Below are 13,296 nucleotides of genomic sequence, written 5' to 3'. Positions count from 1 at the left end.
ATGAGTGGGGGGGGCGGGGAGGTTGGGGGTTAATGGGGGGATGAGGACACATTTGTAATACCTTAACCAATAAAGAAATTTAAAAAAAAAAAAAAAGAGGGGGGATGGAATGGCTAGAGCCTTGGCCCTTGGCTCCCCCTTCCTTGGCAGTCCCTGAGATTGGAAACCACTGAGTTAGACAATATCATTTTTAATTCTAAGTCATATGGCACAAAACTGTGAGTCATCTTTAAAATCATCTAGTTCAGCCCTGCCCCAGTAACTCGGTTGGTTAGAGCATTGTCGCCATAAAGACTGTAGTCTTTTAAGTTGAAATGCTCCTATTTCCTATGATTTGCCTTATAAAATCAAGTAAAACATTCCCTAGGTATAGCAGGGGGCAGAATGCATCAATATCAAATGTACATGAGCCACACAAAAGCTAAAATCCTCCTCCTTCAGTTATGTGTTTGCAGGTTTCATATTTCTTTTGTTTGGTCCCTGGACTATATACTCCGGTGTCTTGTCATTGTGATCACTAAAGCCAGAAATGCTAACATCCTGCTTTTTTTCCCCCTTGAAAATAGTTTTAGTTTTCTATTTTTTTTAAAAGGTCCTTTTTACATGTGTGCCATAACTTTAAAGCTGAGTTTACTACACTTTTTCATCCTGCCTCCACAAATTGTAGCTGATACCTTTCTTGATATTTTCTAATCCTTTCTTTGCAGCATGTATCACAATTATATTTTTAAATTTTAAGAATAAAAGAAAAGCCCTTTTGTATGTATATGTACAGTAACAGTAGTTTATAGTAAAACTTATGTTTCTCAGATATGTGCTTATTAAAATAATCTCTTTCAATTAAAAAAATATTTTTCCCTAACCTTGACCACACATAGGCACTTACTCATTGAAAGTTGAAAATAAATATGACTTCGCATTCATTTTAACTATGTTAGACTCTTCACTATGTCATCCTTGATGGCAGAATTTCTTTCTAATGGAAATAAAACTTAAATTTCTGGCACTTAGTAGTGCCCCATCTGAGTTAGCTATTGTCTTGCCACAAATGATTCTTTCCAGGAAAGCAATGAACTGTAATACAATAAAAATCACCAGTTTTAAAGAAATCCTAAGTAATCTAGATTATTTTCTTTTTTTTTAATTTTTTTTCTTTATTGATTAAGGTATTACATATGTGTCCTTATCCCCAATTGCCCCCACCCCCTAGATTATTTTCTTAAACAATATTGGTTTAATGTGGGGTTTTTTTTAGTTATGTACTGTTTTTATGTCATTCAAACTAGTAACCACTGCTTTTCCTTTTTATGTGCACATGGCATTCTCTCGTTTGTAATCCTTTCACCCCAAACATCCCATTTTCCTTTTGTACTTGCCTTGCAATTCCCATCTCCCAGCTGCCACCACCCCAAAAAATAGATTCTAGTATCCAAGGTGAATGGGAGTGATTTTTTTTTCTGTTTCTGCTTCCTGTTAATTCTAGCAAGTAGTATTTAGGAGCTCTAATTTCTTTCTAGTTAATTTCCTATAATGTTTTCTTCCTTTTTTTAGCCAAATATTTCATCTTTTTCTACTTGATGCACTTTAGTAATCATATGCCTATTAGTCTTAAAATATTCTAATGATGGCTTTTTCTGCATTTACCATATCATCATTGGGGTTGATTTTTTTTTTATTACCTATATACAATTTCAAGTCTAACCTCTGCCCACTTAAATTCTATTAATATTGAAGATTGTGTGTGATTAGCAAAAGTTACAAGTTGGCCCTGGCCAGTGTGCTCAGTGGTTGGAGCGTCTGTCCCCAGACCGAATGGTTGCAGGTTCGATACCTACTCCAGGACAGGAACCTCGATCGCAGGTTCCCCAGCCCTGGTAGAAGCGAGTGCAGGGGCGAGTGTAGGAGCGAGTGTAGGAGGCAACCAATTGATGTGTCTCTTCACGTCGATGTTTCTCTCTCTCTCTCTTTCTGTCTCTCTCTTTCTCTCCCCTTCTCTCTCCCACTCTCTCTAGAGATCAATGGAAAAAATACCCTCAGGTGAGGATTAAAAAAAAAATTATAGGTTGGCAGCTCTATGGAAGGAAATCTGTATTTCTGCCGGGAATCAGCCCTCTGAGAGTCTAAATGCCAGCCACCCAGGCTGCCGGACTGTCTGGGAACGGTCTTGAAGTGCAGAAAATAAGGCTTCCCATCGAATTACTTCCTTGCAGACAGTCAGGTGGAGGTTATGCATTTGTGCTGGGGAGCCCTCAGCATTTGGACGTGGCCGTGTCCGCAGGACCTGATGATAGCTTACCTTGCAGGGAAGGACAGTCGCTCCCAGATAGCCTCACGAGCGGCCTGGAGCAGGAAGTGGTGAAGCAGATCTTCCTGGTTTGGGAGGAGCCTGAGGTGGACCTCTCGCCCTGAGTCTGGAAGGTAAATTTGTTGTTACCTGTAAATTATGGTTCTGCTAGTTCATGCTATGCCAATCCAGACTTTCAGAGGTATCCCTCCTGCCAGCAAGAGAAGACAGATGACTTGGATGAAGATGGCTGTCAAGCCCTGGGTCATTTAGTCTTCCACACTTAAGAATATTCATTTTAAACAAAAGGGCATTATCTATAAAATTACCTTATTTCAACACATCGAGCACATACTATTCAGTGACTATTGTGCTCTTTTTTGTTGTTTTTTCTACTTTTTTTTTCTCAGAGTAAACCATATGGATTGGTTTAAGAGGGCCTAGCAGAACCACAAACTTACAGGCAAGAACAAATGTCACTTTCTGCTACTTTCTCCTATACCAATCCAGACTGTAGGGACCAGAACATAATATCCCCTGCTAAAGTCAACATGAACTTAATTTTTTAAGTGAGCATATTGATACTTTGTTTTCTTTAATGTGACTAAAAGTTATTTTCTCCAAACAATTGTTAAGGCTTTTTTAAAAAAAATCAGTATGACATTGTCATATCTAGTTCAAAAAGGAGTCCTGTCTGCCAAATGTACTTAGCAATGTGCCAACATAAACCCCAGCTACTCAGCAATACCATGCCTCTTTCTTCTCAATGAAAAATAAACCCATTCCATAAGATTTGGCAGCCAAACACAGAGGGATGAATGAATACCCTACCTTAATTCAATACATACATTTAACTACATCTGTCAACTCTAATTGGTCCATCCTCACAGAATTGAATACATGGTCTTTGTGTTAATTTATCTTAGCTTAATCTGTGTTACTATCTTCCTCCCAGCCTCTCCTTTTCTGGTCATATCTGCTGGCAATAGGGATGGCCCTACAGTCTAGAGTGATACAGGGGGAGATAGCAGAACCCGAAGAGTCCAGTATTTCCGTTTTTTAAAAAAGCAGGAAGAGGTCATCATGACGGAGGTATTATTTTTTTTTGCACAGCTCAGGGAGGTAGTTAATGTATCCTTCTAGAATCACACATAGTTGAGATAGGCCACTGTCTTCAAGTTTGTTTGCTACTTCAAGCAATAGCCATAAATTGATTCTGTGTTTGGTGCCAGACTTATCCCAGCTCGGTATTATTTGACATTTTCTTCCTCTCCTTCAGAAGTTCCATGTAAAGTATTGAGAGGATAGGGTTCGAGTACTGTTTTAGGCTAATCCTCCTGTTGGGTTAGCATTTGCCAATGTATGGAAGGTTTTGCATGGAAAACATTGCCTAGTGTTCATATTGGCTAGATCCTGTGACTCCTAGATGCCTTTGTGTTTACTCATCTTTGAGCATTGAAGCTATTTTGTCTTTTCCTGATTTGCTCGTATTATCAGGTCTTTTATAATGTCACCTAATCATGATCAAGGTTCTGAATTATATTTCCTGGAGCTGATATCAAAGGCCATAGAGACTGTTGAGTATTATCAGCATTTATATTCCTGAATTCACTCATTTGATTTAATTTACCATTGCATACGCTCCAGATAATTGTAAATGGCCTCAAGTTATAAGGATTAAAATGTAATGGAAATTGTAATTTAGGAACATATGTGAATTTTGGAAAATCCCTTCATGATAGTTGTTTAGTTGGTTTTCCGAATCCTCATTTTAACCTTTTGTTAAAGGTTAAAATAACCTTTTGTTAAAGGTTAAAATAACCTTTTGTTAAAGTAGTCTGGAGGCTACTGATTACCGGTTCTAACATTGAAAGTTTTCTTTTTGTTTACAGTAACTCCTGCATGAGAAATTTAGAAATAACAAATTATTTAACAAGTTACTATGGTATGCATCTTCAAAAACTCTTCAACTCCCACTTTTAAATAACTTTACCCATTGCTTTTGCCACATGTCTGTTTATCAGGCTATATTTCAGTTCTATGAATTTAACTAAGTTGAAAATACAGATATTTAAGTTTTGTTTCTCCTTTGTTATTGGAAACCACATTGCTGATGGGAATTTTTTTCTTTCTGCTCTTTGGTGAGATCTTTTAAAATTAGAGATTAAACTAAAGTATATTTATTCAGTGCATATTAAAAATGAGTTTCTTAAGTCAACTTTATCCTGTGAAGTCCCTCAAGTTGTGATTCAGTTTTTATAAAAATTACTTCTCAAGTCTTGTATTAGGACAGCATTGAATTTTGGTCGACATGGATCTATTCTAATACATGTGAATCCTCTTCATCTTGAGCTTGACCTTGTCACTGGATTTTTACAAATAGAATTCTGTGAAAAGGGGAATAACAATTATATTTTTAAAGAAAAGTGAATGAATTAAATGGCATTTTTAGTTTAATATTTTTATTATTGATAGTAATGCTTAATTTTGAATGGTATGTTTTAGGTTTTATGTTAATAAGATGATAATTTAGTAATTTTTATATGACAGGCACCTATGGGGACCTGCTGGGGTGATATCTCAGAAAATGTGAGAGTAGAAGTTCCCAATACAGACTGCAGCCTACCTACCAAAGTCTTCTGGATTGCTGGAATTGTAAAATTAGCAGGTGAAAAGCATGCATCTTGTTCTAGAAAATGTCGATTATGTGTGTAACTTTTAAGGAAACATATTTGTAAATTTTGCAAATGTTGCCAAATAAATAAATATGGTATTAGGGCAGGGGTTGGCAAACTTTTTCTGTTAAAAGCCAGACATAAGTATTTTCAGCTTCTTGGGCAAAACAATCTGTCACAACTATTCAACTCGACCATTGTAGCATGAAAACAGCTATAGCAATACACAAATGAATGGGCATGGCTGTGTTTCAGTAAAACTTTATAGCCACTGAATTTGGGTTTTATATAAATGTCACCTATTATGAAATACTATTTGTTGTTTTTTCAATCATTGAAAATGTAAAAACCATTCTTAGATGGCAGACTATAACACATCAGGCCAGCCCTGGCCAGTGTGGCTCAGTTAGTTGAGCATCATCCCGTGCACTCCAGGTCAGGGCACATGCCCAGGTTGTAGACTCGATCCCCCGGTGGGGGGTGTGCAGGAGGCAGCCAATTGATGTTCTCCTTTCACCTTGATGTTTCTCTCTGTCCCTCTCCCTTCCTCTCTCTCTCAAAATCATTAAAAATATATTTAAAAACAACAACAAATCGGACCAGATCTGTGAGCCATAATAGAGTTTGCCAACCCCTGGAATAGGAAAATACTTTGAAAAGTAACACACAGTAGAGGTATTAAAAAAAAAAAGTGATAAGAGTCACAATAGCAAAAGTAAAGTAGTAGTGATAATTTCATGTATCTTGAGTTCTTCCTTTTTCTTCATGTCCACTACTTTTGTGTGCCCTGATCCTTTATTACCTTATTGCTCATGAAGTAAATGCATTAGGTATTTACTCTGTTAGACACTGTAGGCAGGTGACGTGCAAAAGTGTAAGACTTGGTTTTTTTCTGTGAGCTTACATCTGCCAAACGTTGAAAAAGTTTATGACAAGGTGCTCAGTGAGTGGTGGTGTCACAGGGCACTGTAGTACTTTAGGGGAGGGACAGCCACTCAAATAAGAAAAGTTGCCCTTAGATTACTGAAGAGGTGTCTTATCCTGCTCCTTCTAGTCCTGTCCAGAAATTCTCCCCCAGTCATCGATAGACTTAACTTACCTAAAAATGGTCTTAATTCCATTTTTCCAAATGAAATGTCTTTAATGCACAAATGAATAGGCATTTCTCTGTTTTTGTTGCTCTTCTTCAAGACCTTTCTGGCTTCTTTGTCCTTAAAGGGTGAAGATGGTCAGCATTTACAGCCATTTGAGTTGCACCGTATACCAATGACCAAATCTTTTGTTGCTCCCCAATATAAGTCATCTGTTCTAAAGAGATTAATCTTCCTCCGCCCTCGTAGAGTGTGTTCTCTGTCATCTCCGTGCCTTTGCTTACTCTCACGAGAATGTCCCATGTTTTGTACTTGGCGTATAACCCAATTCATTTCCTATCTTTTCCTTGAAATGCTTCCCCTGCTATGTAAGCATTCTCTAAATGCTACTCTTATCCTCTACACCATAATTTAAAGCAGCAATATATTGTTTCTGTCCTAGGTGTTTAAATCCGTTGCATTTAATATCCGAGAATTATTTCTACCTTCCGTCTCTGATTTTTACATTTCTGTTTTATCTAATTGCCTCATATATCTTATTCTAAGCCACTTTAGTGATGTTTTAGAAGTGAGCCTGGTGTTAATCATGAACTAGAGCTCAGCAACAGTTAGCAAACTCATGAATTATTCTGTGACTTACTGCATTTTAAAACTAAAGGTGTAATGCTATAAATTTTTATCATAGATATTAACATATAAAGGCTCACTAAATGTAGCTCCCGGCCTGAAATATAAGTTTAATTTTTATTATTAAAAATTTATTCTACTAAACATCTTAAATTAAACATTAATCTATTTCAGCATAAGATTTTATTAAATCATAAATAGGTTATATCTTATACTTTCTGTTATTTCTATAAAATACATCTTCCTAGTTGCTTAGTACATATAGTTTTTTAAGTGATTTCACAGACTTTCATCTGTGTTTATTGAATTTCTTTACTTAGCATTTTCAAGTCTTATTTCCAAATAAACAGGACAGAAAAATTTAGACTCTTGAAGTAGCTAAATCCAAATTATCCAAGAATAATTGGTTGCCAGTTGAGCTGAGTAAAATAATTTCTTTGAAATGTATTTTAATTGTGTTTCTCTGACTTGAAAAGATTTTATTCACTAACCATACACAATCTTCTTTCTTTTATTTTCAAAACTACACATTCTAATAGAACTTTCCCAACCCTGTTTTCATTGTGAATTTCTGTTTTAAAATGTAAGAAACCATGGGTAAAATTGAAATATATTCTGTGGAGGAAGCCATGCTTTGAAAACAGTAAAACTAATTGTACTGTACAAATGGTTCTCAAAGTCTGATCCATACACCAGGGGCAGCAGCATCACTGGGGACTTGTTAGAAATGCATATTCTCAGACTGACCCAAGATCTGCTAAACCAAAATCTCAGGGCTGGGCCTAGCCATCTGTTCTCAGCCCTGCAAGTGTTTCTGTTGCAGATACACACTAACGTTTTCCAACCATCACCAGCAGCTAGATCCTATTTTATTTCATTTATTTTCTCCTTATGTGGTGATTAATTTGTTGGTTTCAGGTTACAATGCCCTTTTACGATATGAAGGATTTGAAAACGACTCTGCTCTGGACTTCTGGTGCAATATATGTAGTTCTGACGTCCGTCCAGTCGGCTGGTGTGCAGCCAGTGGGAAGCCCCTTGTCCCTCCTAGAAGTGAGTAGTTTACCTCCCCTCACTGTACTATAAATGCACATACTTAAATGCAATTTCACTCATAGTAACATTAAGGTGATACAGAAATTAAGAATATATTTTTTTTTGTTTCAATTAACTTAATTGCTGGCAAGACATATTTGTTTTCTCTATTTTTGTTGCTCTTCAGGACCTTAATATTCTAAATTGCAAGGAAATTTGTGTGTTTTTTTAACAAATACTTTATGCAGCAATTCACTCTTCACTAAGGTGTAACTGGTTATTTCTTTTGTTTTAGCTATTCATCATAAGTATACGAACTGGAAAGCTTTTCTAGTGAAACGACTTACTGGTGCCAAAACACTTCCTCCCGACTTCTCACAAAAGGTAAAGATGGAATCTTAGAAAAGGACTGAAGTGTCAAATGAGAGCTCTGTAAAAAGGAGTAACTTTCAAGTTTTTAAGGAATTGTTTGAATTTAGTGAGCCAGAGCTGTAGTAAATATCATTATTTTTAATAGTGCAATAGTAAAATAATTTGTAGACTTCTGTCATGAATCCCAAAGAGTTTTTGTCTGCTTTTGTTTCAAGGTTTCGGAAAGTATGCAGTATCCTTTCAAACCTTGCATGAGAGTAGAAGTGGTTGACAAGAGACATTTGTGTCGAACACGAGTAGCAGTGGTGGAAAGTGTAATTGGAGGACGATTAAGACTAGTGTATGAAGACAGTGAAGATAAAACAGATGACTTCTGGTGCCATATGCACAGCCCACTAATCCATCATATTGGCTGGTCTCGAAGCATAGGCCATCGATTCAAAAGATCTGGTAAGCACCTGTCATGAGAACTCCTATTGACAATGTCATTGAGGCTGAAGTCTGCTACTTGGTTATTTTTCTCTACAGAATAGCATAGGTCAAAGATAGCATTCTAGTTGTCTGGGCAGCTTATTCTACTTTAATCGAGAAGCTTCACACAGAATATTTGTGTCCTAATTCCTTCTTCCACTCGTCCTCAATGAAAAAATAATGCACTTCTGGTCACAACTACATTTGTTTTCTTACATTTTTCTTATCCACCCCATTTGAAAGATCTAAATCTTTATCCTTTCTCTTTCCATTCAATTTTAATCAAAATAGCAGAATTACATGTTAAACTTAATACTAAACACATTAAAACACACTTAAAGTTATAATTCCCTCATTAGGGAATTATCAGCATTCTAATTGGCTGAGTGTACTTAATGGCACATGTACTCTGAAGAGAGAAAGACTATTAAAGGTTATTAATCATAAATGTAGAAGGCATATGTTTTTGCCGTGTTTTAGAGTATACATACCTTGTGAGTTTGAAACCTTCAAAGAAACGTGGTTTTTGGTCTTCTCACAAATGCTGACAGATTAGTATGTAACTTTTCCTTGTAGATATTACAAAGAAACAGGATGGACATTTTGATACACCACCACATTTATTTGCTAAGGTAAGAAGTTTTTATAAGAACCCTCATTTGTAAATTATGTTTAAAAGAGGGTTGTGGGTTTTTTTTCCTAAAATTATAGAAATCACAATTACATATGTTCACTTAAAAGGATTAAGACCTTGTAATTCATTGGTGTCACAACTATTGATTATAATTATTTTTAAATTCTGTCTGTTTGCCTGAATTCTCTCTGTTCCCTAATGAAAGTTTGCATTAAAATATTAGGTAGGTAGGAGAAGGCATTTGGTATTTCCATCTGGTAAACCTTTTCAAATTGGTAACACTTTCATTATTAAAATGATAATATTTGTAACAGTGATGTGCTTTCCTGTAATTCTTTAGGTAAAAGAAGTGGACCAGAGTGGAGAATGGTTCAAGGAAGGAATGAAATTGGAAGCTATAGACCCATTAAATCTTTCCACAATATGTGTGGCAACCATTAGAAAGGTACAAGAATGGGTTTTAAAATACAAGAATGCAGTTATAAGAACTGTTTTTAAAGTTACAGGAGAAGGAGGCCCCTAATAGAATTCTTTTTGACATAAAATGTGTGTGTATCTTCACTGGGGAGACGAAACAGTTACAAGTATTCAAAGTGACTTTGAATTCTCTTATCAGAGGTTCTCCTCTTGTATAGCTTGTTAAGATTGTCCTCTTGAGTCGCTGCCTTTATTTATTGAAGTATATCCTAAATTAGAGGAAGAATATTTAAGTTACTTCCTGGTCCAAACTAGTCCAACACAGAATTGTAACAAGGCCAAGTTTATCTTCAGTTTCCTGTGTTAACTTTTTGTGCCTTTTCCTTCCTTTTGGTAGGTAGCACTTTCTTTTTTTCTTTTTTTTCTTTTTTATTTTTCCTCTTTTCTGAAACTGCTTATAAGAAAAGATTTAAAAGAGTGGTTCTCAGTTCTCAGGCCTAAGGATCCCCTGGCAAGCATTTTTCACTTTTAAGAAATCTTTTATGTCATAGATTTTCCTTTCCTTTAGTATGTTACTTAAACTTAAAGGGTCATTTTTGTAATAGTGGTGTCTAGCCCTAACTGGTCTGGCTCAGTGGATAGAGCCTCGGCCCTCAGGCTGAAGGGTTCTGGGTTCGATTTCAGTCAAGGGCATGTGCCTTGGTTGTGGGCTGGATCCCCAGTAGGGGGCGTGCAGGGGGCAGCTGATTGATGTTTCTAACTCTCTATCCCTCTGTAAAAATCAATATGTTTTTTAAAAAATAGTGGTGTCTAATTTCAAATACTTGGAATTCTTTTCATTTAAAAGGTGCTGGCTGACGGATTCCTAATGATTGGGATCGACGGCTCAGAAGCAGCAGATGGATCTGACTGGTTCTGTTATCATGCAACCTCCCCTTCTATTTTCCCTGTTGGTTTCTGTGAAATTAACATGATTGAACTTACTCCACCTAGAGGTACTTCATCCTAATACACATCCTGGGTTTTCATTCTTGCTTTCCTTTTATGTGATATCTGTTTACAACATTTAACACAGCCCTAGGCTTCTTGCTGTGTGAATATCTGTGTATATATTGCATATATGAATATATGCACACACAAGAGCTGTGAGGTGGTCTAAAATCAAAGCACTGTATTCCAGGTAGCTTTAATAAATTGTTAGTATAGAATTTTTTCTGAGCATCCATATACTTTATAATATGAATTTGTATTCTCAAGTCCTGTTGAAATGGTGATTAAGCTTAATAGGTTATTGCATACATTTAACTGGTTTTTTAAAATAGATACTTTAGTGTTGAGGGGGCAAGTTTCCATTTTTAGAGTCATGTGGCTTTTTAAAAGAAGGTAGAACTTTAAATAGCTCTCGTGGCTTAACTAACAACTTCTCTGATTTTAATATCTGAGCCTATGGTTTTTCTTTTAAGAAAAGAAGGGGCGGGGTGGGGGGGGAACAAACCCAGATGTCTATAAAAAATAGTATTAGTTCAGTGAGTTTTCTTTCTTGCAAAGAAAAAAATGTCACTGGAAGGTGTTAAATGCTAGACTGTTCGAAGCCTGGGGTTGAGAAAGCAGAAGTCTATAGTTCCTGTGGTGACAGAGGAAAGGAGAGTCACGTTTGCGTTAGGATAAGTGGGTATACCAGTGTCTATCTAGAAAAGAAGGAAAATCCTTATAACATGGAGGAGCTGTGAGACTCAACAGTATTAGAGCGTGAATTATAACCTCAAACCTGAGCCTGTGCTGAGTTGCTTGTTACCTGCTTTTAGTATTATGCTAATTTTAAATGAACTGCTACTTAAACCAATTGTGTCCTACAGGTTACACTAAACTTCCTTTTAAATGGTTTGACTACCTCAGGGAAACTGGCTCCATTGCAGCACCAGTAAAACTATTTAATAAGGTAAATTTCACTGATGGCATGATTATGTGGAATTGTACACAAAAATGTACATCATTATTGAGAAACTATCTTTGCTTTTATTAAAATTTCTTAGTGGACATTTATATATATATTTTTGTTGTTGTTATTTTTTTCTTTCCTTTTTTTGGAGATTTATATTTTTAAAAATAGAGGGTAATAAAACAATATAAATACTTCCTTTACCTAGGAAGTGAAACTTGTTTCCAAACAGGATTTCATTTTTTAATCTGAGTAACATAAAAATGAATACGTTGCCTATCTAGTTCTTAAATGCTTCACCTTCACACGTTTCAGTGACTAAAGAATTATTTGGGAGTTTTTGGTTTAAATTACATTATGTGGTTATGTTGCTTCCTTTCTTTCCCTCTCATAGTGATACTGGAGTTATGCATTCGTCTTCTCACCAGTATTCATGTTTTGCTTCTCCATGTCAGGATGTTCCAAATCACGGATTTCGTGTCGGAATGAAGTTAGAAGCAGTAGATCTCATGGAGCCACGTTTAATATGTGTGGCCACAGTAACTCGAATCATTCATCGCCTCTTGAGGATACACTTTGATGGATGGGAAGAAGAATATGACCAGTGGGTAGACTGTGAGTCTCCTGACCTCTATCCTGTAGGGTGGTGTCAATTAACTGGATATCAACTACAGCCTCCAGCATCACAGTGTAAGTTGGTATACAGAAAGGTGTCCTTTTGTAAGTCAGCAATTCTTCAGTGGACTGTCTCACAATGATCATCTTGTGAGCTCACAGGACAAGAATATACCTATGTCTGATTGGTTGCCAGGTAAGATCTTAAGACTCAAAAACAGTATCACAGAATTAGACCATGTGTACCATGTACCATGGCCATGCAAACTCAATAGTGAGTTTCCTAATGACTATAGAAACACAATAGTAAGAGCACTTACCACATTAAAGTCGGCCTATTTTAATGAGTTTAAAATGATAGGCCAATAATTTACTGGAACATGATAAGTGCTTATTGAATAGATAGTGGAATCTGTCTGGTATTGAGGTTTATGGTTTTATCAGAACAAGCACTCTTATTTTCAAAGCATCATGTAATTTTACAAGTATAACAGTTCTTGATAAAGATAGTTCATTTAAGTTGTACCTATGGTTAGTGGTAAGCAATTATCTTGTACCAATTTTCCCTTTTATCTTTCAGCAACAAGAGAAAGCCAATCAGGTTCATCAAAACAGAAGAAAAAGGCTAAGTCCCAGCAATACAAAGGACATAAGAAAAGTGGGTCACCACATGGTGTTTATATACATTTCCTAAATTGTTAACCAATTGGGGTCACGGTATTTTTGCACAGAAAGTGATATCCCTTGTGAGAGCTGATGACTGTGCGTTGTGTATTACACTTAAAGGTGCAGTATGCCATAAAAGGCAAACATTTGCAATAATGAGAACCACATATTTTAATTGACAGGAAAAATGATTATAACATATATGGTAAAGAATAGAATCTACAAATGATTCTTGAAATAATATGTTAACCTACTGGAAATTAATTTTAAAAAAACATTTTTATTTAAAAATTTTAAAAGCAGATGCTTGATGCTTATAATAGACTTGGAGCCTAATAAACCCAAAACTCTTATAAAACTAAACTCTAGAACAGTACTTATAAGAAATTCAAGTGGATAGCTAGCAAAGTCAAACTTAAGAAAATTTTTAAAAATACGCTTTTTATATTTTACCTTACAATGAATGGTTA

The 13,296-nt window shown here is 35.9% G+C and overlaps 1 protein-coding gene across 8 annotated transcripts in view; it reads left to right on the top strand.

Annotated features, from left to right (window-relative positions):
* MBTD1 (mbt domain containing 1) overlaps positions 1-13,296 on the top strand; it is a 46,341-nt gene that overhangs the window by 20,602 nt on the left and 12,443 nt on the right. For 7 of the 8 annotated variants that reach the window (XM_005868193.2, XM_005868189.2, XM_005868194.2 and 4 more), the window contains 10 exons: positions 4,835-4,952; positions 7,596-7,730; positions 8,008-8,096; positions 8,300-8,534; positions 9,132-9,187; positions 9,530-9,634; positions 10,454-10,601; positions 11,463-11,545; positions 12,001-12,235; positions 12,741-12,818. In XM_005868193.2, the coding sequence (XP_005868255.1) occupies positions 4,835-4,952; positions 7,596-7,730; positions 8,008-8,096; positions 8,300-8,534; positions 9,132-9,187; positions 9,530-9,634; positions 10,454-10,601; positions 11,463-11,545; positions 12,001-12,235; positions 12,741-12,818 (1,282 nt within the window). Of the gene's footprint in view, positions 1-2,303; positions 2,419-4,834; positions 4,953-7,595; positions 7,731-8,007; positions 8,097-8,299; positions 8,535-9,131; positions 9,188-9,529; positions 9,635-10,453; positions 10,602-11,462; positions 11,546-12,000; positions 12,236-12,740; positions 12,819-13,296 lie in introns of all 8 variants that reach the window. The other variant, XM_005868191.2, reaches the window with a different exon arrangement.

This window comes from Myotis brandtii, unplaced genomic scaffold (genome assembly GCF_000412655.1).
Source record: "Myotis brandtii unplaced genomic scaffold, ASM41265v1 scaffold265, whole genome shotgun sequence".
Classification (NCBI taxonomy): Eukaryota; Metazoa; Chordata; class Mammalia; order Chiroptera; family Vespertilionidae; genus Myotis; species Myotis brandtii.
The sequence above is the reverse complement of the archived record's forward strand: the minus strand, read 5'-3'. Positions and strand labels throughout refer to the sequence as shown.